This window comes from Molothrus ater, chromosome 1 (genome assembly GCF_012460135.2).
Source record: "Molothrus ater isolate BHLD 08-10-18 breed brown headed cowbird chromosome 1, BPBGC_Mater_1.1, whole genome shotgun sequence".
NCBI lineage: Eukaryota > Metazoa > Chordata > Aves > Passeriformes > Icteridae > Molothrus > Molothrus ater.
The window spans coordinates 151,101,981-151,126,279 of NC_050478.2; the positions used below are offsets into that span (position 1 = coordinate 151,101,981).

Here is a 24,299-nt window from a genome sequence, read left to right on the forward strand (position 1 = left end):
AAATCATTATGAGACATTATTATGTCCCCGGAGGAAGAGAGGGATTGTGGGAGGGATGAGAACTTTGTGAAAACAGTGAGAAGCCTCCTGGCATTTCCCATCGAGTTTTCACTCCAAGTAACTATCCTTGGATATTTGGCTGCTGTCCAGAAGACTACTTGGAATAAGAACTTCCCAGACACCAAATTGACTTTGTCATAAAAAGACACATTTAAGAAGTCAGAGCTGGCATTGCTTGGGCAATAAAGCATACCCTGAGTTAACATTGATCCATAATTAATTTAAATACAAATAAATACGGGACCGAAACAGCGGTGGAAAAGACAAGCAGCCCAACTGCAAGGCTTCAGCTCTAATTAGTGCCACAAAGGCAATCAGTGAATTGGCAGCGCCAAATGAGAGCGGCATTGGGGGAATCATTGAAGCACAACAATGGGTGTTTGACACCCCAGACACTCTCAGTGTTTATTACCACCCTGATCCGAGGATTTGTGGCTACAGCCAATAAAAATGCTCTGCTGCAGGGACAACAGGGCCTTTGTTCCTCCTGAGATGTGGAGGAGCAGGGTAGGCCCCATGTCCTAGGCCACAGGCTAGGCCCCAAATCCTTGGAAAAGGGAAAAAGAAGGAAAACAATGCCTTCATCACACAATGAACATTTTTGAGAGACTCCCACTGTGGTGTGACCATGGCACCAAACAGCCCTTGGCAGTGGGTGTGATAAGAACCCCTCAGCATCCTGACCAAGAAGCATCTCTGCATCAGTGCAAGGCGGCTGGAGGGGCAACACAGCCACCCTTGTTTCTCCTTTTTTAAAAATGTTTCTGAAATTACAGCCTGTGAATGACTACAAGGAAATTACATGTTCCCAATCCCCTGCTGAACGACCAAATTATGGATTTGGTGCCTTGCTTTTACCATCTCCAAATGCTTTCTCTCCTGATAAGCTGCCAATCACCAGCAGCAGGGAGGGTGTTGGAAAAATGCAACTTTTTTTTTGATAAATGCAGTTTTTGGTAAATGTCACATTGAATGTGACGAATGCAGTCTCGCTTTGCCAACACAGGGAAATGTTTATGAGGGTCAGGCAGCATCATTATTAGGAAGAAATTATTCCCTGTGAGGGTGATGAGGCCAGAGAAGCTGTGGCTGCCCCATCCCTGGAAGTATTCAAGGCCAGGTTGGACAGGTCTTGGAGCACCCTGGGATAGTGGAAGGTGTAGAATTAAATGATCTTTACCTTTCCAACCCATGCCATCCCATGATTCCATGATTTTATGATCAGTCCATGGAAACTTAGCAGCACAGCCTTCAGTCAGAAAAGCCACCCTAATTTATACCTGGTAGGACCTACTTTATGGAGTTTTGGATCATTTCCAAAGAATAATCACCTGTCAAACACTGTGTTTCACATTTTCCCTCATTGGGATTGACAGGCACTGGCACAAAGCCTTGAATTTATGCACAATAAAAACATAAATGGTTGGATTATTAAAAACAAACACCTTTTGGAGGTGCCTTTATGCCTGCCTGATTTTGCACACCTTGTGATCCCCTTTGAGTTTACAGTTGTTCATTTGGATGCTTTTAACATTTTTTTAAACTGAGTTTGCAAACAAAAAGCTTCTCAATTGCAATGGGGATTACACAGGGCTGATCAATTCATTGCAGATTACATGGGGGACCAGTTGGAATTTATTTTTCTTGGTCAGACAAGCAAAGAAAAAAAAAAAAAAAAGAGCTGCAATGTGCTTTGAGTCAGAATTCAGAGAATTCAGACTTTTCAGAGATTCAGGTTGTTTTTCTCGAGTGAGATCTAGCAGCTAATTAGATCTAAACAGAGCATGATGACCACTGTTAATGAGAAAAATGCTCCAGGAAGAGCAGACTGGGTGATGGATCTGTTGATCAGGGACCAAGTAGGGTGTAACCACCACACTGGGGAATGCTTCAGTCCATACCATGATAATAGGATGTTATTCCTGTTTCTCTCCTACCCCGTCCCTATGATCAACTCCCTTGTCCCTCCCTCTTCTATTTAATTTTCAAAGACACTGCTGGGTAAAACATCTCCAGCCTGTCAGAGTTAATTCAGCTGTGAGAGAAGTACATTGACCACACACACTCACCCTGTTCCCAGTCCTCTGTTGGAGCACACCTTTGCTTCCACATTTCCCAGCCATGGAATGGTGGATTCCTGTCAATAACACTGTGATTTGAGTTTCTGGCTGTGCTTTAATGAAAAACAGAGCATTTGCATGCTTGAGAAAGTTCATTCTCCACAGATTCATGCACTGCTCTGCTGAAAAATGGGTCCCTTAAAAAAATGCTGATGGCTCCAAATAGGAAATGTCATGAAAATTAAGTGATCCCTTCAAAGTGCTCAGTAAAAACATGAGCCACACTCTCTGATGTAATGTTGTGTTGTGATTGGCAACATTATTAGTTTGGACTTTCATGTCAGAGTGTGGAATATCAACAATTTCAACTTTTATGGTATTATGCAGAGCGTGGAACATAAAAATTAAAATGTTACCGCACATTAAAATGTTACTTGCATCCTGTGGGACTCTTGAAGGCTTCAGAGGGTCCCAAGAATCCCTGTTGCCACAGCTGCCCAAACTTTTTTTGGTAATCTCTGCCCTCTTTGAAGCTCTGTGGCTCCGCTTTTGACCCCCCCTCGGTCCCTGCTTGGCAAAGGCCAGAGGCTGTCACCACACATCTCTTCCCAGAGGGAAAGGTCTTCACATTCTGCTCGTTTTCTTTCTTTGGGCCACTCAGTGGACGGCAACTGGAACGAATGGTCGAGCTGGAGCTCGTGCTCCGCTTCCTGCTCCAACGGGACCCAGCAGCGGACGCGGGAGTGCAACGGGCCCTCCTACGGCGGAGCCGAGTGCCAGGGACACTGGGTGGAGACCCGCGACTGCTTCCTGCGCCAGTGCCCAGGTCAGTGACAGTGCCTTCTTCTTTCTCTTGGCCCACCTTCCTCTGCAATCCCAGTAAAATGTTTGTTTGGGGAAGACTTGCGCCCATTCTGGCTCACCTGGATCATTCCAACAGACCACGGCTGTTGGTTTTTGGTTTCTGTGTTGTTTTTTGTTAAGGTTGGGATTGAAAGTGTTCGACATGGTATTTCATGTTCAGATTTAAATTTTTATTATTTCTTATAATCTATATTACATTATAGATTTCTGATAATCTATACTATAGATTATAATATAGATTATAATCTAATTATAGATTTTTTAAATCTATACTACAGTCTTACAAGTTGTGGGTTTTACAGCATTCTACTAACTAGCTATAAAATGGTTAACTATCTTTTTCTATAAGGTTTTTTAAGGTTAAACTGTCTAATTAAGAAATTATATATAAGTATAAAAGTATATTTAAGTATAAAAGTATTTTCACTTTTAACCAATAACTAATTACCTGAAGTCTGCAATGTGGACTTTTCTAATTGTAAAATACCACCCAAACCCATGAAGAAAAAGGTGAAGAAGAAGGATTAGCTACTGTTCTAAAGCTGTAATCTGCGCCCCTCAAGATAAAAAATTCAAAACTCTTAGTATCCAAAGTTCCAACATATGCCAGCCAAAATCAACCGCTGGCAAATGTTTCAGGAGACCCCAGAGAGGCGAGTGATTGCCCACAGGGAATGTGTCTTTCTAACCTTAGATATCAGCTTTTCAGCATGAGCTTAAAAAACTCCCATGAAAATATCAATGAAACCCTTCCCTTGCCTCCACAGGGCTTCAGCTTTCTTCCTCTTTTTGTTTTGTTCCTCTCCTCCCACCATTTCAACGTTCCCAGTCATATTTCAAGCAAATGGGGGGATCCTCCATTGTATGTCAGCTTTAAACTTTATCAGTGAGAAGGTCTGCCACAATAAAGCCTTTGTTCATGTCTATGCAAGATTAGTCACTGCACTCACCTGTGACTTAATAGTAATGACAGAAATAACAGTAATAATAATAACAACAGTAATAATAATATATCCTACTGGAATTCATCCTGATCTACCTATTTCTTCAGGGAATCCCTTTACACTCTGATAACACCATTATCTGCAGTATTTAACAGAGGTGTTGGATTTTCCTACATGGTCTCGAGTAGGTTTTGATGTTTAGGAATCTCATTCTTTCTTTGCAACTTAGGGAGATCTTTAAAGACAAAAAGGGGCTTCAGAACCCCTTTTAAGACAACCTTGTCTCACTGATTTCAGAGTTATCTGTCAAAGCAACTCAGGTCATAGTTTCCACTGCATAAAACATCACTAAATAAATTGGTCCTGCCCCTCTTATTTTGTAGTTTTTGTCTACTTCTTGGAGCAGGCATGGATCTCCCACCTCCCAAAAGGAATTATTCAACCCAAGATGATGTGGTAACTCAAAATTAAAAGCTCAACTTGTAAAGAGCACACTTAGGCCCTGTTCTAATTCTGTCACTGAGTTGTTGTGGCACAGCAGAGGAGAATGTTTCCCTACCTTGCAGGCTTGTTGTGAGGGCTAATTAACATTTTTATGGTGCTGTGATAAATGCCATTGTTAATGTAAAAGAAGCAGAATTTTGATAAATGTCATTTTTAACATAAAAGAAGTCACATTTCCACTGGATCTGGAAAGATGCTGGGAGAAGATACAATGGAAAGGGACAGCATCCCAAACCTTTTTCCAAGGCACATGAAGCATCAGTGCAATGGAAACAGCTGGAGGGAGGTTTATTTGAGGTCTCTTCATGGTTTTTTTGCCCAAGGGCTCTGCTGGTCTCTCTAAATCCCAGAGCTAGACCTTCTCTGGGAAGGTCCATTTTCACACATGCATTGCACATTCCCAGTGAATTCCAGATGTGGAACTGGCCTGGCAGATGTGGCTTCCATGTTGAATCCCTGCCCATGGGAAGAGTGTTCAGGAGCACAGCCCCAAATCTCAGCCTGAGGAAAGAGGTAGGGTTGCTTTTGCAGAGTGTGGAAGTGCTGAGAAGAACACAAAACCACCCTTGGACTGATGGGATGGGAATGGGAACACTCTGATTTAATGTCTGTTAAGGATCAAACCAAGATCCTAAGCAGGAGACCTCCCTTCCTACCAAACCCTGCTCTACTTAGGTTCTTCTGCTCACATTTGGATCTTGATTCCTTCTGTTGCAGATGATTTTTGGGACATAACAGGCTGTTTCTCCTCTTTTTTTTCCTTTTTTTTTCTTTTTTTTTTGTTTCCAGTGGATGGGAAGTGGCAGGCCTGGGGAGTGTGGGGCAGCTGCACTGCCACGTGTGGAGGTGGCACTCAGAGACGTGACCGGGTGTGCTACGGCCCCTTCTTTGGTGGAGAGACTTGCCAGGGTCCCAAGGAGGAGTACAAGCAGTGCAATGACAGAAAATGTCCTGGTATGTACCCCAGATCCCTCATGCTTTCCTTTGAATGAGGCAGAATTTTTGAATTTTGGATTTTAGGAAAGGCTTCCATGTCATTTGTCAGAGATCTGAATGCTATGAAGGGTTGTAATCTAATAAAATCCTACCCACGACCCAGGCACAAGATACAAGGTCTTGATTTAACTGTTGCAGAATCTGGTGCAACCGTGTTGGTTTCAGTGAATATTTGGTCACTCACACCAGCCCTGCCTTGGTGGTTTCATCTTTTCATTGCCATAGAGTTACAAGAGGAAAAGAGAAACTGTTCGGTAGCAAAAACTGGTAAGAGTCTCAAATCTATGAAGTTGTTGAGTACTGAGGATGTTGCACTGGTTTCCCACCCTTTACCTCTGGGAAGCCTGCACACCACTAGAAATTTTTAAGAAAAAGATGTGTCTGCATCTGCCAGAGCTTTACCCAAATCTTATCCTCCTGCAGAGTGTATAAGCTGAATGGAGGGTGAGTGAGCTGTAGGGCAGATGAAAACCTGGGTTTGGATGTGAAAAATAAGCTGGCGTGAACTCTTCCAAGTGGGAATGTTTCTGTCTGAGAGACCAAAAAAAAAGGCCTGCCCACCATTTCTGCTTTCTTCCTCAGTCTGAGTTAAAGAGCCTGGTGAAATTGCTGGTGGGGAAATCAATGGCCTTTGTGATGTTTGCAGTCAGATTGCATCGATTGTAACAGGCCATGAGCTTTGACTGAAAGGGTAATTAATTGTCAGAGCAGCTCAGTGAGAGACAGGAGAGATTCTCATGGCAGTATCCCAGCATTCCTACTGGAAAGGGGCATCTCCCTAAAGGACAGGAGGCAGCAATTTTGATGCAGGAGTGCCTGGGGGCAGATATTCCACATGGAGGCCAAGCCAACACCTCAGACTCCCTCACAAAGTGCTGAAGACAAAAAGATGAAAGCCAGAGGACTTCAGCATGGAAGTTCCAGCACGTTCAGCTCAGAGATGACAGAGAAAGAGGCTGTGTGACAGCCTTGTCACTCTTTCCAGCTACGCTCTTAATGAAAGGCATCACCTCTCCTTACAAGCTGTGCCTCTCAATTAGCAGTGGCGTGTGAGAATCTCTTCTAACTCTGCCACAAAGCTCTCCCTCGCCACAGAAAATCTTAGCACCAGGTTGTCTGGTGGTGTCTACAGAGTGAGGCAGATTTAGTTCAGCTTCAGTGTGTGCCAGCTGGGGCCCTGGCAGAACAAGCCCGATCTTTTCTTCTCTTTCCGCAGGGGTTGATGCCTGTGCAGTGCTCAAAAGGAAAAGGCAAGTCTCAGGCACTGGGGCCTGCCAGGGTTCACAGCCAGAAGGGTCTCGTTGCAGTTGTTAATTTGCAAGGGAAGGAAAAGGTGGGGAAAACATCAGAGGCTAAAAATAAAGCCGCTCAATTTGTTCTCTAGAAAGTATCACATGCTGGCATGATTCAATTTGAGCAGAAGAATTGAACTTAATTGGGTTAGTTATTAAAATCTCCCAGTGCAAATAGGTTACTCTGGTAAAAGGGATTTTGTTGTGAAGCAACATCAAAAAGAAAAAAAAAAGAAGAAGAAAGGAAAGGATTCTCTCCTGGCCTGGGAATTGCTCCTGTGCTCACTGGCAAGACAACTCCAATCAGTGTGTTTTTAAAGAGCATCTCTGATCCACAGCATCCCTCAGTGGTCCCCAGGGACACTGCAGGGGTGATGAGACCAGGAAGTTTTCTCAGGCCAGCTGGGGAGAAATAAGAGGAGAGATGTGAACATTCTCCCTCTCTGCTTTTTTCTGTGCTCTGCTGCTTTGTAGCTGAGGGTACTGGAAGCTTCCACACCCCAGAACCCTCCTGTGAACCGTGGGACAATCAGTGACCGTGGTCAAAGCACAGGAAGTTTGGAAATCATCTCCCTGCTCTGGGACAGGCTCTGTGGGTGACCAAGTGCTGTCACAACTGGGTTATTCAATCTCTCTGCCCCACAGCTCCATGTCAGCAGGCTGGAAATGAAACTACCTCTTTTCCACCCCTGTTCTGGCTTATCTGCAGAAGCCACGAGCTGTTGGCTCAGGGATGAGCCCTGCTCATGTGCAGAGCACAGCTGGGGTCCCGCTGCCCTCCGGAGTTCCATCACAATAGTGATTACTCACAAGGGAACTTTAAACCAGGGGAAGGAGCATCTGTTTCCAGGCAGAGAATTCAGCTTATTCATTCCCGGTATCTACTAGGGAGGACTTCATCTTTGAACTGCAGCTGGGGTTTTGGGGCAGTCTTGGAGCCTGCCTGCAGGAGCAGTGATGTGCAGGCAGCTTGCTGGGTCCTATAGGAGTTCTTCAAAGAAGCAGAACTTGCCGTGCCCATAATTTAGGTTTGAGCACTCCCCACAGTCAGGTTGGTCCCTGGGTAGTCCCAGAGCAGCAGTGGGACATGTCCTGACCAGCTGCAGGCACAAACTCAACTTCCTTTGTGTTGGAAATTTTACATTGAATAATGTAAAATGCACAATGAATAAAAACTGTAATCAGAAACTATTAAATCAAGTTTTTTCTCCTTCCCTCCCTCGGGAGTGACAAATAGCTTTAACACCATCCTCATGGCTCCCTCTGCTTTACATGTTGCAAATAATGAGTTTATCAGCACAAAGACCTCCTGTAGTGAATGTTTTTCTCCCAGATCCCACCAACTCCAGGACCAACTCAGCTCCACCCACAGACAGAAGCTTCCAAAACCATCCTTCCAATGATTTTTTTTTTCTGTGATGTCTCAAAACACATTTCTGCAGGCTTTTGGGCTCTGCAGCAGTGTTTGGAAATGAGCTGCTGATGCAGTTCCAAGTTGTTGGGGCTCAGATCTGCTCTCTTTTGTGCACAAGATGGAAGCAGGCAGAATGAAGACCACCCAGGGGATGTGTCCATCTTGTCTTTTCATTTGCTTGTTCTTTCCTTCATTCTTAATCCACTGATTCATGCCAAGCCTCATTTTAGATACATCCAACACTGAAGGTGGTGACCCTGAGGGATGGCAGAGGTGGAGTCTGGAGTCATGGAGTTCACTCACAAAAGATCTGCCCATTAAAAATTAAGAAATAAAACTCTTTAGTAGAGGGTAGCAACAGCAGTTTTCTTGCAATGAGCTGCCCCAAGGCAAGGCAAGGATGTGAGTGGACTTTCCCAAGGATTTTGGTGAGCTAATCCTTGGTGTGGATGAATGCCCAGTTTTCAGACAGACAGAACAAATTCCAGAGAGGTGAAGTGACTTTGTGAGGGACTAAGCACCGGCAGAGCTGGGAGTGCAGCTCCAACCTCCTGGCTCACAGATCACGCTCCCATACTTCCCTTTTCCGTGTCCTTGCTGAGGAGGAAGCTTTACCAACGGAGTTTTTCTCTCCTGGCAGAGCCTCATGAAATCTGTGACGAGGAGAGTCTCGGCCCCGTGGTTTGGAAGGAGACGCCAGCCGGGGATGCTGCCGCCGTCCGGTGTCCCCGCAATGCCACTGGTAAGGGTGACTGCATGGTGGGCAGGTGGCCTCTCACCAGGGCATCCTTCATCCTTTGTGTCCTAGGTGAGGAGAACCTTTGTGCCCTAGACAGGACAGGCACACGGACTTCCCTCTGCTTGTCCATGGCTAAATTAACTCTGTCTGGGTTTCGGGTTTCACTGTGAAAGCACAAACATCTTAGTTGCTACTGGATAATCTGAGGTGGTTTCCATTCACCCTGTGGAAAATTTGAAATTAAGGAACACTAAGATACCCTCCCTCCATTATCTACAAAAAGCTTTGCAGAGCAGGTAGGGCTTTAGACTCCTCTGGATTTGGGTGTTGTAGTTCTCTCCAGTGCCCATAAAAGTAGCTGCTGTATGAGACATATTTTGTCCATTATTTTGATCTTTTAATTCAGAACTCAAAGACATTCAGTTTTCTATATGTGGCAATACGTAATAAAACTTAAAGGGGTTGTCAAGCAAAAATTAAATCTGTATTTATTTGAAATTAATATACCTGAGCAGCCCCAACAATATATTATTTTGTAAATGTAATAATTAATAATTAATAATTAATACATGTGAGATTCAAAACTAAATTTTAGAATCATGGTCTTCTCACGTGCAAATGATTGGCATCAGTTATGTTCACAAACAATTTTAACCTCTTTGTGGTATCCTTCCTGACCTTCAACAGCCACACTAAAAATTCAGGAAATCTGAATTCTGTTGTCCACTTGCACTTAGAAACCTCAGCACCTCTCTAAAAATTTCTTTGAGCACTCAAGTTGAAGGTCTGATCATTCTGGTGTAAAGTAAAAGGATGCGGGCATCCAGGTGTTACCTGTGGCCACAGGATGGAAGGTGGTGCAGAGGAGGCTCCAGGAGCAATGCTGGTGGTGGGATTTGTCCTCAGCTGGATGTTCCTCACTGCCAGGCAGGAACATAAATAATGGCAGCAGTTTCAATATGTGTAAAGGTTTTATTTCATTTAAGGGAGAGGATTGGATGCAGACAGCTCTATTTGACTCAGCTGGGACAGTCACTGTCATCCCCAGTGCTGTCCTAGAAGGGCTATACCCAAAGAAAGGCCACTGAATCATTTGGCGGCAGCAAAAGGACTGCAGACCCAGCAAACTTGATCCTCAGAGACCTTCTAAATGGCATCATGATGGCTGGGACAGAGTGATCCCTCTCCCTTTCCTCCTCTCTGATATGTCTGCTCCTCCACATCACAAGGCATGTGATTATCACTGCAAAGCCCTCTGTGGATTGGAGCTGAGGGGAGGCCTGTGGGAGGACTGGAAGCAGCTTTCAGAGAGTTTCAGCTGATGCAAAACTGGTGCTGTCGGGTGTTTATTCCCCTCCAGGCTGCGTGGGCAGCACAAGCCCTGCTTTAGTTGCAAGTACCAGACCAAACCACCTGGGGAGGCTCGTGGGGCTTCCCAAACCAGGAAAAATGCTGTCACCAGGGCAGAAGAAAGCTTCTCCTCATCCTGACTAGCCATGTCCAATTTGTTAATTTTTATTTTCCTGCCCAGTTCCTTCTGCTGTTCTACAGTAGTAAAAGGCAGGAGAAGGAAATAAAGACAATCCCCCCTAACGGCTTGTTCAGACATCTGCAGGTGCCTCTGATGCCCTTTGTGCTGGTAGCTGAGTCTGAATTGGTGCATTGACCAGTTCTGGGTGATCTCCATTGAATCATAAATGCTGGAAAAGACCTCTAAGATCCTCAGGTCCAACCATTAACTCAGCACTTCCAGGCCCACCACTAAACCACACCCTCAAGTGCCACATCTACACCTGTTTTGAACACTTCCATTGATGGTGATTCCACCACTTCTCTGGTCAGCTAGTTCTGATGCTTGACCACCCTTTCAGTGAAGAATTTTTCCTTAATATCCATCCCAAATCTTCCCTGGCAGAACTTGAAGCCATGTCCTCTTGTCCCACGACTTTCTACTCATGACAAATGTTTGAATGTTTGACCTTCCATCCTGTCCTCACTCCCATATTTGTTTCTTTCATTCTTCTAGGGCTGATCCTTCGAAGATGCATCTTAGATGAAGAAGGCATCGCTTACTGGGAGCCACCAACATACATCAAGTGTGTTTCTATTGATTACAGGAACATACAGATGATGGTAAGGCAGCCCCACTGCTCAGCTCAGCAGCTTTGGGATCCTCCCCAGTGATTGCTACATGGCTATAGTTACAAAAAAGGGAAAAAAAGGAGATTCCAGCTCTACCTTGATTTTATCTTGTTTTTTTCTGCCTACCTTGTGATGCACGGGCTCTCCATGGACAAGGGATGGTTTCTTTCAGGATATTTTAATATCCAGCTTGGCAGAATCTGGGCTCTTCCAGACCTTTCATATCACATTATCATTAACTATAGCTATGGCTGCATGACTTTTAAATAAGCATCTTATTTTTTGTTAATCTTAAATTCATTGTTATGAGGAATTTCTGCTGGTCTCCTGCGACCTTTAGGAGAACTGATCTCTCCTGTTCATGGTAAGGTACAAGCTGTCCTAAAATAGTTCCAAATTGATTGTAAGAAAACAAGATTTTTGGGGCAAAAATATTCTGTTGGGCTGTGAACAGAAGAAACTTTGTATAGTGGGACAATTTCTTCTTTGTGGGCAAACTGAAAATTTCAGTTCTCGGTCATTTTAGAGGCACATGGAAGATAATTTAGAATATATCACTCTTTTCTATCATTTTAAAAATACCAGAGGCTCTCAGGCCAGCAAAGATTGTCAGATTCATCTGATCTGCACTCTGAATTGTGAGGGAGGTCAAAAACCTTCCCTTGGCAATTCCTTCACCGAGCTCATTAACTCGACTTTGACTGTCCCTAAAAGTGTTCCTCGCGTTTCTTTTCTGTTTCTCAGACCAGGGAACACCTTGCCAAAGCTCAGCGTGGGTTGATGGGAGATGGGCTGTCAGATGTGCTCCAGAACCTTGTGGAAATCTCCCAGGATGGGACCAGCTACAGTGGGGACCTGCTGTCCACCATGGATGTACTCAGGAACATGACAGAGATCTTCCGTAGGGCTTATCACAGCCCAACTTCTGGGGATGTGCAGGTGAGCCCAAGGCTGGCTTAAAGAGCTGCCCATGCTCAGGGCTCCAGGTTTGATTACAGACACTGATCATAGCTGATACAGTGCTGATGAAAATCAGAATAATATTTTTCCCAACATAAATGTCTTTCTGTATTAACAAATTCCCTTTGAGGTGGTTCTTCCTTGGTTTATAAACTGAGAACTTGAAAGCCAAGGTCACTCTGAACAATTTCAACACGATAGCACTTCACTGCAGAGCCTAATTGGTATCAGAACATTATTTGGTGGGGATTTCAGGCTAATGGCTCGAGGTAAAATGATCCTGTGGCATTGGGTACTGGGGTGTTGATGTAGGGAAACATCATAGTGGTTTCTTATCCCAGGGCTTTCTATCCAGAAGCTACCAGATACACCCTTGGGATTGGTCATCACCTCATGACTTGAAACATTAAACTGATCCTGCAGGATCTGCAGAGAGTGGTAAAACTGGAGAAAAAAAAATCAATAGTTTTAAATTTCCCGTCTCCTTCCTCTCATGGCATGCTGTAAAGTTCCTACCATGGACAGCTCCCTCTTGATCCATCTCTGCATCTCGTGCCTGGTCAAAAGTTAAAGAGAATCCTGAGGTTTCCATATATTGGAAACAACAGAAATAATAGAAAAAAAAAGATATGGAGGATTTATGTAATGGAAGATCATCTGGTCTTAACCAGCTCCTGACAAATATTTACCATGTCTGTCCTTAAAAATCATCAGTAATGGATACAAGACCTATTCCCAATCCAATGCCTTAGAAGATGCAGTAGTTAAAGTGAAATTGTTGGAAAAAAGGTCTTATTAAAACCTGCTTTGCCATTAACATCCTTGGGGACCTGTGAAATGCTCTGGAACCTTTTGGGAGTGGGATGATGAGAACGCTTTTGGAGCATCTTTAAATCTTACATGACCTTCCCAGTTTGGGCTATGTTTGCATAACAACCTCTCCTGTCCTCTCTTGTCTCCCTTCTCCAGAACTTCGTCCAGATCATCAGCAACATTTTGTCAGAGGAAAACCGGGAAAAATGGGAGGAAGCTCAGCTGGTATGAACCTTCAGCACCTTCCCTGGGAATAAAGAGGCTTTCAGCACAGGGTTAAGTCATGAGGAGGGGAATTTCCAAGCGTCTACATGACCTCCTAAGAAGAGCTTAGTTCCAGGCTGAGTCACATTAAAGGAGTAACTCAGGGAGCCCCAGGATCTCAGCTCTGAGCCAGACTCTCTGCATGAAGAACAGTGAAATGCTGGTGGTGTAAACTGAATTTGGCATGGGTTTCAAGGGTCAGACTTAGCTGGGAGTTGAAAATCCTTTCTGTAATTCCACTCTTTCCTCTTGCTAAGATAAAGAAGTGGGATCATGTAGCTTTGAGTTCTTAGCTGAAAAGATGCAGGAAGGGTTTTCAGAGCTGGGGTCTGCTTGGCTGAGCTTCTGGGTTCAGTTGTGTTTTGCTTTATTTCTCTGAGCTTCTGGGCTCAGTTGTGTTTTATTTCTCTCCTATCAAGGTTAGAGATTCTGCTCAGTCCTGAGCTCCCCATTCCTGGAAGTGTTCAATGCCAGGTTGGATTGGGCTTAGAGCAAGATGTGAAAAGTGTCCTTGCCTATGGCAAGAGCTTGGAATTAGATGAACGTTAAGTCCCTTCCAACCCAGGCAATTCTAAGATTCTATGAACAATTCTGTAGCTGAATTGTCAAGTATTAGGGGTTGATGTTGTTGTTTTTTCTTTCTGTTTCTTATTTGGCTCTTGATTTGTGTGCTCCATTTGAGCTCTCTGTTGTGGAGCTGTGTCACACCTATTCCTGCGTCCCTTTAACATTTCTTTTGTGAACTGTTGCTGTTGCAAAATTCCTCCAAAAGATCTGGAAACAGCAAATAATCAAGAAAAAAAAAATCACCCAACACACAAAGCAACACCAGAGTCCAGTTATCTTGCCACCAAACACGGAAGTCCTCTGGGAAAAACTTTTTAACAAGTGCTGGCAATTGTTAAAAGACAATTGTTGAAAGTCCAGAACATGAGACAGGGACTCAAAAACATTTCCATCATGCAACAGCAACTCTGTCAGGAGCTGAGCAACCTTCTCTTCTCTTCTCTCTCTTCTCTTCTCTTCTCTTCTCTTCTCTTCTCTTCTCTTCTCTTCTCTTCTCTTCTCTTCTCTTCTCTTCTCTTCTCCCTCATATTTTGTGCTTTCCTGTTGAATTTGGATGAGGGTGACATGGTCTGGTTCTGGGTGGGATGGAGAATCTGGACATGGTCCTGGGCAAGGTGGCCTTGCTTGAGCAAGTGGGTTGGGCCAGATGGCCTTGGAGGACCCTTCCAAACTAAACCATACCCTGAATCCATGATTCTTTGCCCAAATACTCCAGATGCATGTAGGTATTTCAGCACTGAGCAGAGGAGACTGTCAAGTTGTCATGACAACAGGGAAACCCTGTTGATCCCCTTAAAAACAGCTCACTCTGTGTGGCACTTGGTTCCCAGTGGCTCTCCCTGTGCAATCTGCTCTCTGCACCTCCAGGCAGGCACAGCCCACATCACCATGACCTACACATGGATTGGGAACATCAAGGGGAGGATGTTTTCCTGGTCTGTATTTTAGTGGGAATTGAGCTGACAGCCCAGCACCACGACTTTAGGACACAGAAATCTCTGTGAACATGATGCCAGCAGAGGTTTTAGCGGTCTCTGTGCTTCTCCCTTAAAGCTGCTGGACCAAAATCACATCCTGCATTTTATAAGATCGACCAATTCTTTTAAAATAAAGCCTTTGGCTCCTAATTTACTCATTAAAAATAAACCCAACTTCATTGCAGTCACACATTCCAATGCCCTGTGGCCCCCCAGGCAGAAAGATATTGTTCCAGGAAAATAAAAATGAAAACATCCCATAAAGGTACTCAGAAAAGGGCTACAATGATTTTTAAAGAGGCTTTGTCGACCATTATATGATAAAACCTAAAATGCAGCATCCAGTGCAGCCTGGATTTGGTTTGACCTTGTGATTTCAATCTGTAATGGAATATAAAAGTGTGCAGCTAAAAATAGCATCCTCACTCAGTTCTCCTCCTTCTGTGCACACCTGCTGTACTGGCAGGACTTTTTCATCTCATCCTGAGACATTTTTAGTCTTACCAAGGTTCCTTGGATAGACAGACAGACAGAGACATGCATGGCCACCCCTGTGCTCCTTGCCCACACTCTCCATGGCGCAGCCTTCCTCCTGCCTCCTTCCCATCCTGCTTGTCCCCAGCTGTCCCTCCAGCTCACTCAGCCACCTCAGAATGTCTGGATTATGGTGAGGAACTGAAAACACTGTGAAAGTGGTGGACAAGGAAAAGAAGAGGAGCTGAATTGCTTTTATTCAGCCTCTTGTGGCATTTGCTAAGCCACTGTAGGCAAACGTGCTTTGAGGAGAAGGCAGGTAGTCAGCAGAGCTTGTCTCAGGTGGATTATAGTTTATGGAATCTGTCACTGGAAAACTGGGTATTGTTTAGTAGCTCTGTCTTAAGTTGGCAAATTACAGGTAAAGAAGAGTTGCTGCCAATGTCTTTATCAATGGGGGAAAAATAGAAAAGAAATGAGCCAGAGAAACTCCAGGACAGCCCACTACCAAGAACTTGATTCAGAGAGTGAGATCCTGACAACAAAACAGGAAAGCAGAAAATCAGGCTGGCTGGGATTCAACATTAGACCACAATTGTCCTTTGGTGTGGCTGCTTTCAATAGAGGCATCTGGAATGAGATGACCTTTAAAGTCCCTTCCAACCCACACCATTCTACATTTCTATGATTTTATGAAAGGAGATGGGTAGGTTATTCTCTTCTCCAGAGAGTCTCCAATATTTCCTTTTGTTTAAAATCTTGCCCTCCCTAATTTCTATCAATCTGAATGTCACTTTATAATTTTTGCCTCCTTTTCCTTTTCCTTTTCCCTTTCCTTTTCCTTTTCCTTTTCCTTTTCCTTTTCCTTTTCCTTTTCCTTTTCCTTTTCCTTTTCCTTTTCCTTTTCCTTTCCTTTTCCTTTTCTCTTTTTTTCTTTTTCTTGGCTTCCTCTTGTGATTTCCCAGTCCTCCTTCTCCACAGCTCCATAACAGTCCATTATACCCAGCATATGCTCCCAGTTCACATGTGAGGGCAGAAACCTTTGCCTGCAGAGAAGCTCCTGCTGTTCTCATTAGGATCTGATCCACTCCAAATTCTGCCTCTCTTTGCAGATAGGGCCAAATGCCAAGGAGCTGTTCAGGCTTGTGGAGGATTTCATTGATGTCATCGGCTTCCGCATGAAAGATTTCCGGGATTCCTACCAAGTCACGGACAATCTGGGTGAGTTCACTGGCACTCCCCACACTGGGAAGAGACCCCCAAAAGCTGTTAATTACTGTGCAATATGGATAACCTGGGCTGTGGGGAGAGAAGGAAGGAGGGGAGGCAGCAGGTGGTGGGATATTAAAAGGTCTGGGAGAAGACATGGATGGGCATAAATATGGGGTGGCTTTTCTCCAAAGAAGTTGGGATTTCATGAGGAAGAAGAGAGATCCACAGAGAGATCTGAGAGATATCTACCAAATGGAGAACAGATGACAAACTGGGCAGAATTAGACTCTTTCTTTTATTTTTTGAACACAAGAACAGCCCAGCAGCCAATGGTGGCAGTGAGCAAACAGCAGGCAGTGTTTGATTGATGCTGTGTGCACAATCGCAGCGTGGAACTTGTTGCCAGAGGAAGTTGCAGAAGCCAAAAAGTACAGATGGGTTCATGATGGGATTAGGAAAGTGCACAAAAGAGATGTCCATTGGTGGCTGTTAAAGTTGATGATCTGGATGCAGCCAGGAGCTGAGGAAGTCCTGCTGATTGCTGGGAGGGCAAACCAAGAGATGTCTTGTTCTTCCTCCCACTTCTTATCAGCTGCTGCTGGCCATTCCTGGAGATAAGGTGCTGGAGCAGACTCTCCTCTGCCAGATTTAATGCAGGCAGAACCCTTTCAGCAAAGCACAAGCCCTGCTTTTATCTTCTTTCATGCACAGACATGTCCTCAAGAGAGCATCACTCCTATGGCTCCCAAGATCCAATCTCTCTGATTTCCCACTAATGCTTCCCATGTTTTCTTGAGCACACATGGAATTTATTGAAGCTGATTTCACTCACTGGTTTCATTTCTTGCTTCTCCCCAGTCCTTGGTATTCACAAACTGCCTGCAAACGCAGCAACTGACATCACCTTCCCCATGAAAGGCTGGAGGGGAATGGTGGACTGGGCCAAGAACTCGGAGGACAAGGTCACTGTCTCCAAGAGCATCCTGTCTTCAGGGCTCTCAGGTAGGCAGCACAGCCAACAAAATTTTTTTCCTTCATTTTCTAAGAGTGATTCCTTCTGTTTGCTTGGTCTTCAAATCCTCTTCCAGATCAGCTGGATTTGGTCACAAATGTTTGGGCATCAAAGCATTGATGAGTGCAAATAAGGCCTTCAAATATGGCCTGACTAAGAGTTTGAACTAATCTCCTCACAAAAGTTTAGGGGCAGGTTTAGTTCCTGGGTGTGGATGTTTATCTTTCCCTAAAGAAGCAGGAAAAATTGGCAAACAATGCTTTAGGTGCCCTCCAAGCCTGGATCCAGATCTGATGGAGGCATCTGAGGATGAGTAGCTGAGAGTCAGCAGGTCAGGCTGAGCAGCTGAGTCTGCTGCTTGGACAAGTTTTGATACATCTGGGAATTTATGACCTTTGTGTGAAATTTCCTGCCCCCAGAATTGAAATTCAGAGGCATTTATCACTGAGGCTCCACATCAGGGCATGGATAGGAGCCCCAGCATGGAGGTGGTGCCTCAACCAAGCTGGCCTCACTGCCAGATCTGGAAATCTCTGATTGCATGCTAGGATAACCCAAAACTATTTATTAAAAAAACACAACAAACTGGAGGTTTCTGGGATGGTCTGATGAATGAGGGTGCCAGGAACCAACACACTCAAGGTGCTCATCTTTAGGCAAAGACGACATTTGGCAGGATTGAGCCCTGAGTTCTCAAAAGCAGGACCCTAAATTGGGCTGGTTGATGATGGGATTTGCTTTTGGCACTCATGGCTTTGAGAGCTGCTGGCTCCCCCTTCCTTGGGACAGAGGCTGGAGACTGAGTTGTTGCTACAAAAGACCTTTGACCTCGAGTTGTTACACCAGCACCTTTTGTCATGGGCCTCCCTGCTGGGGATGGCATCAGCCATCACTGCAGCTTGGGAAATCTGAGGCCAAAAACAGTTAAGTGACACCCCCAAGGGTAAACAGTGAGTCACTGGCAGAGCAAGGACCTTGTCAAGCACTCCTTGTGTTTTGTTGTGCCTTGCAGACAGTGTGAGCTCCCTGGGAGAAGCTGGAGCACACTGGGAGTGTTATCCCTGTTTGTGGAAGCTGTGGTGGCTTCACCTTTTGAAATCTTTAATCACCTGTTGGACAAATTGTTGGACCAGACCTAGACAGAGCTGATCCTGCTCTGAGGCTGAGGGCTGTCCCAAATCTCCCCATGGAGCTGCTTTCTAGATTTCTGTTGGAAGCATCATCACAGAGAGCTGCTCCAGGGCCCCTGATCTGTAGTGACTGAGCAAACAAAACATGACATCCACCCTGAGGAAACAACTTCCAATCAGTGCTCACCTCTCCATGGTTTCCTGGCTACAACCCAGGGCTCTTCTGCCTCTGTTTTATTCAATATCTCGTGCTGGTGATGTAGGTCTGGAGGGGTTACTCAGTGATTCCAGCAGAAATCCACCTCTATTAATTTTGATCTCACTTTTCTGTGGGAACAGGAGTAGCTATCCTGAGCAAAGTGATGAAGACAGGCAGCTTCAAGAGACCAAATCCAAACCCCCTCACTGCTGGGAGCTGACTTTGAACAGTTGATTTCGATGGGCCAACACTGATTTATGCAGTTGGGTGACAAAGTTGCTCTGCAAGCCTGTCTGTCAGTCTCTCCCAGTTATGTGCTCAGCAGATATCCCAATTTGATGATGAGAAAGATGGACATGCAGAGCTGTGCCTGTCCTGCAGTGATGGAGCAGACACACTCAGCTCAGCCTCAGTACAAGATATCAGAGAAGCCCCACCTGACGCTTTCCCAGGCTTCTTCAGCATTGCCTTCCACACAGCCACTTGCTTTTTCTCCCCCAAAAATCCAGCCCCAAGGCTGCCTCTGCTGCTTATGGTTTATCAGGGGAAGTTTTGGCTTTTTGCAGCTGGGGCACTGTGAGGTAGTGGAGGAGGAGGAAGATAAATAAGAGGAGAAGGAGGAGGTCAAGTGACGTGCCCAGAGGTCATACAGATGATTCAGAGGCTCATCTGGATCTGCTGCAGCCCCCAGAGGCAGCACATGAGTTTTGGGGTCAGAGCAGGCACAGTGGGACCTCTCCCCTTCCCGCTGGCCTTGTCAGCCCCAGCTCAGCTCTGCTCTCTGATGGCCTGATAGCTGCGGACGGCTCCAAAGGCCTCGAGGTGGATGCAAGAGACCTTTCCCCCTTGCAGATTTGTCTGCTGTGGTGCTGTCAGAGGAATTTGGGGGTTTCTGAATGGGGGAGCACCATTTGGGTGGGGTGAGCCTTGGTAAAGGCAGAAATCTGGGATGCTGGGTCACCCCAAAGGTGCTGAGCCCTCCCTGTAGTGACAGCAGCCTGATGCAGTGATGTTGGCATTGGCCGTGGCCCAACAGAGAGCCCTCCACCACTGGCCATGCTCCTCCAGAGGCTAAATCCTGCCCTGGGGTGTCCTGTCGGGACAGCTGCCACCCTAATTGTCTCAGTGCTGTTGTCTTCTTCCCTCTCCTCTGGTGTCCTGCAGTGTCAGACGACTCCTCTGTCTTCGTGGTTGGGACCGTGCTCTACCGGAACGTGGGCAACATCCTCTCCCTGCAGAGGTAAGAGGGGCTGCCTGGGCATGGGGAGCAGCTGGGGAATCACCAGGATGAGCCCTCTGCCTGCAGAGCACTTGTTGTCCAGGGAAAAGCAGAGATCACTGGCTGCAATGAGACAGATTTTGACCTGCAGTGGGAATATTTTGACCCCGGTGTTCAGGTGGGGCCAGGCTCATTTGTCACGTGCTGGAGGCGCAGGAATGTTTTCCCCATCCAGGTGTAGCACCCCAGAAATGAGGGGAGGAAGCTCAGTGCTGCTGTCTCACTCTTCCCTGCCACCTTTCACCCTCCAGGAGTGAAACCTCACCCTGCCCTCCTGGAGTCACAGGGGATTTTGGCAGCCCTGACAGATGAGGGATGCTCAGCTGCCCCGATCTTCCCGAGCTGCCGGGGAGCTGCCAGCCACACTGAGCCCTGGAGAGCAGCACAGCACAGCAGCACAGAGAAATCAGGCAAGGGAGGAGAGAGGGGAGCAGAGCACGCCTGGCTGCACATGTCTGCCTCAGGCACCAAAGCTTTTGTGTTCAGCACTCCCTTCCCTTTTCTTCACTCCTCTTCCTTTTCCTCTCGCTCTTTTTCTTTTTTTTCTCCCCAATGACTGGTACTGAGGCAGTAAATTAAGCATCCTAAGGCACCTTCTAAATCTGTTCTGCACTGATTAGCGTGAGCCCATTTACCATAAACACCAGGGCATCTCTCCTCACTGATAATCATTTAAATACCTCCAGATTTAGCACTGGCAATGGCAAAAGAGCTCCGAGTGAGTGCAGAGAGGAATTAGCAAGTCAGCCAACTGTATTCTGTAATATCTTCCATTACAGCAGTGGGAATTAGATCAGAAGGGCAATAAACATCATTGGCTCAAATGATCCAGTGGTATTTCAGCTTCCTCTGGCCAAGCAGGGAATGAGCTCTGATAACCAGCAGCTGCGGCAGCCACAGCCTCCGAACAGCGTTCCCAGGGGAGAGCTGATTTAAGATGTTCCTTAATTAAAGGACAGTCCCTCTTTAAAAAAAATCTCGAGTCTTGAATCACCTGTGGAGAGTAAAAGGAAAAGAAAAAAAAGATAAATGAAAGCAGCAGCAGTAAAACACCTCTTACTTCAGCGCTGTGCAAATGGACACAGCATTAAAAAGCAGAATGTTGTTAAATAACCACATAGCTGTCTATGGGTAAAAAATATTTCTGACCACTGAGGAGAGCAGCTATTCCTGCATACACATAAGAAACACAGACCCTGGATTGGACCACTCTGATTCAATGCAGAGTGATTCTTCCAAGAAGGGAAAAAAATGAAAAAAAAAAAGTAGATTTAACTCAACAAACAGCACCAGCTGAGCTGTTCCTAATTGTCCCAATTTACCTCCCCCCAAGCAGCAATTCCATCTCTGAGTCACACATTACTCTGTCCCCTTGGATCCAGAGAGCCCAGCAGATCTTGGCAGCTGTGACAATTGAGATGGGCTGCACACAAAACCTGATTTTCCAAGCCGGGGAGGTGAGAGAGGCGCTTGGTCCCAGCTGGACTCTGCTGCAGAGGACACGGACAGCAGAGAGCCACCAGCCTGCTTCTCCCTGTGTAGCCAGCACTGTGCTCACAGCCCTTTGCACACCCTTGGTGGCCACTCAGGAGCCCTCTGAGCTCCTCTCAATTCCTGCTCAAGCCGATCTCCCCGTGTTTGTTTCCTTCCCAGAAGCTGGGCTGCAACGTGCTTGTAGGAAAAGCGACTCATCTTCCTCCTGAAAGATTCCCCATGACACTGAGTCCTTCTCTGCCCCCGACAAGCTGCTCAGCTGCTTAATTACCTTCTCTGCCAGGAGCCTGCCTCTCTTTTTAAGGCTGAGTTTGTCTGGTTTTCACTTAAAGGCACTTGGCTTTCGGGTGGGTGACTGAAAAGCCCCCCATGTGCAAGGAACTATCAGACAAGCCTTCCAACAGAGAAATTTTGTTTGTTTTCCAGCACCTGGATTGCTTTTGTGTCTCTGTTTTGAACTCCCTTTGCTGTTTCCTCCTCTCAAAGTGAAATTGAACCCAACAGCACAGTGGAATCCAGATAAGGAGGGTACAGACAGAAGTTCTTTGCTTCATCTCAGTGGGATGAAAATCAAGGGATTTTCAAGATTATCCCATTCCAACCCCCTGCCATAGGCAGAGACACCTTCCACTATCTCAGGCTGCTCCAAGCCCCATCCAACCTTGCCTTGGACACTTCCAGGGATGGAGCAGCCACAGCTTCTCTGGGAATCTGTGCCCCGGTCTCACCACCCTCTGAGGAAAGAATTTCTTCCCAACATTTAATCCAAACCTCTCGTCTTGCAGTTTAAAACCAATCCCCCTTGTGCTATCATTATTTACCCATGTAAAAAAATTGCTCTCCATTTTTTTTATAAGCCTCCTTCAGCTTCTGGTTCAGCTGCAGCTTCTTGGCCACTGATCACCCTTCACGGTCTGCACACCGGTGACTTCTGTGTCCCAACAACTTGCCACGCTGAAAAATCAAATTCTCTTTCTGTCTGTGCTGGCTGCATCGATTCTCACCTGCTCCTCAGCCTCCACAAGGTTTTGGTGTCATCCCTGCTGCTCATGCAAATATTCAGCAGCACTGACCCGAGGACTGACCCTTGCAGACACAGCCTCTAATGAAGACATGCACTGGTGGTTACCTTTCAGCAGATCCCATTTTGAGCTTCTTACAGCTGCCTGCTCCCATTGATTTACTCCTTTACTTTTCCTCTGTAGGGTGATAGTTGGGCTTTGTCGCTTCGTTATTTTTTTCTTCTTTTTCTAGTTTAGATTTTCCTTTTTTTCTATTTAAAGGAAAAGATATATTTTTGATTTTTCTCTTTCCCTGTTAAATCAATGTTGTTGTTCCCTCTAGTGTTGGTGGAACAGTAGCTTTTTGAGTATACACTTACGCATCCATGGACAATTCCAAATTTTTTTTTCCTCTTTTTTTTTCTTCAAACACTATTTTTTTTAGCTGCTGTTAAGCAAGTGCAAATCTTTCCCACTTGATTATTTTTTAAAAAGAAAGATAAAATCCAGAGAGAAAAGTGAAAGATTTTTGCAGTACTTTGAGATTTGGTGAAGATTTGGATAAGGATGTCCTTTGTCCATGGATGTCAAGGGGCTGGGAGCAGCCTGACCTGGATCTACCACTCCACTACCAATTCCTTCATGGCAGCTCTTACAGCTGCTGCTTGTGGGGACCTTTTGCTTATTGAAACACCAATAAACTGGAGGAAAATGAAGGAATCCATATTTTTACATGTTCAGTGACCAGGGAAGTGCCTACAAAGAATTTGGCTTTCCAGGAAGGGGAGGTACCTCCTCACATGTTGCCCCTCCCAAGAGCCAAATCTCCCAGGGCTGCCAGATTTATTACAATATTTGTCTGGGCACAGGCATTTAGACATCTACATGAGAGTTTTGGCCTTTTTCCATTTGCTTTTGGTCCTCAGGGAATGAAGATACACACCAGTGCCTCCAGCCAGGATTGTGTGCTGCCCCATGGATAAGCAACCATGCCTCAGCCTCACTGCAGTGCAGGCTAAGCCAGCCTTGGAGAGGCAAAACAGGATTTATTTTTGTGGGAAACACGTGAAATCATGGAATATTCTGAGTTGGAAGGGATCTACAAGGCTCACTGTAGTCCAAATGAGCTCTGTTTCCTCGTGGCAGGGACAGAAAATGAGCCCAGGAATGTTTTATTTCTGGGATAGATACAGACTCTAAGGCCAGTAGATAAGGTTCATAAAATGGTTTGATTTTGGAGGGATACCTGTGGATTGGCTGTGAGGAGAGCCCAGAGTGCACAGGATGGGGTCCATCAGCAGCAAATGTCTTTGGGGTTATTTTATAATAATGGGGTCAACCCCTTCTGCACTGTGTACTCTAAACCTTGCACCACCAGTGATGGTTGCCACGGGATTCCCTGCTGCACAAAAATCCCTCTAAAAGCTGTCTTTTCCCTCTCCTCCCCAGGAACAGCACTGTTCTGAACTCCAAAGTCATCTCTGTGACTGTGAAGCCATTCCCTCGGTCTCTCCTCACCCCTCTGGAAATCGAATTCTCCCACCTGTACAACGTAAGTGGTTCCTGGAAACCTGCCCCATCCCATGGCTGTGTTTGCTTCTGCAGGGCAGGAATGTGTTGCTGCAAGGATGAGGTGGTTTTGATGGGCTCCTGACATCTTTTTGCTGGTGCAGGACCCTTCAATCCTCCCCCCCCCCCCAAAAAAATAAAGCAAACTTCATTTCCAGAGCAGCAGGAGGGTGACACTGCTGGCACAGGGAGCATGGCCATGCTTGTCCCCAGTTCACACCATTTCATTGTGAGCATCATCACACAGGAATAATTGTGCACTCATTAAAATAACTTGATGTAACAATGGTCTTCCTTGAGGAGGGAAAGGTTGTTCCCATTAATTCTGGAATA

At 45.6% G+C, this 24,299-nt stretch overlaps 1 protein-coding gene across 13 annotated transcripts in view; it reads left to right on the forward strand.

The window, feature by feature from the left end:
- ADGRB1 (adhesion G protein-coupled receptor B1) overlaps window positions 1-24,299 on the forward strand; it is a 288,288-nt gene that overhangs the window by 144,343 nt on the left and 119,646 nt on the right. For all 13 annotated transcript variants that reach the window (XM_054514932.1, XM_036404287.2, XM_054514939.1 and 10 more), the window contains 10 exons: window positions 2,782-2,946; window positions 5,222-5,386; window positions 8,775-8,876; window positions 10,900-11,006; window positions 11,760-11,954; window positions 12,945-13,013; window positions 16,183-16,291; window positions 17,141-17,284; window positions 19,788-19,863; window positions 23,847-23,949. In XM_054514932.1, the coding sequence (XP_054370907.1) occupies window positions 2,782-2,946; window positions 5,222-5,386; window positions 8,775-8,876; window positions 10,900-11,006; window positions 11,760-11,954; window positions 12,945-13,013; window positions 16,183-16,291; window positions 17,141-17,284; window positions 19,788-19,863; window positions 23,847-23,949 (1,235 nt within the window). The remainder of the gene's footprint in view (window positions 1-2,781; window positions 2,947-5,221; window positions 5,387-8,774; window positions 8,877-10,899; window positions 11,007-11,759; window positions 11,955-12,944; window positions 13,014-16,182; window positions 16,292-17,140; window positions 17,285-19,787; window positions 19,864-23,846; window positions 23,950-24,299) is intronic.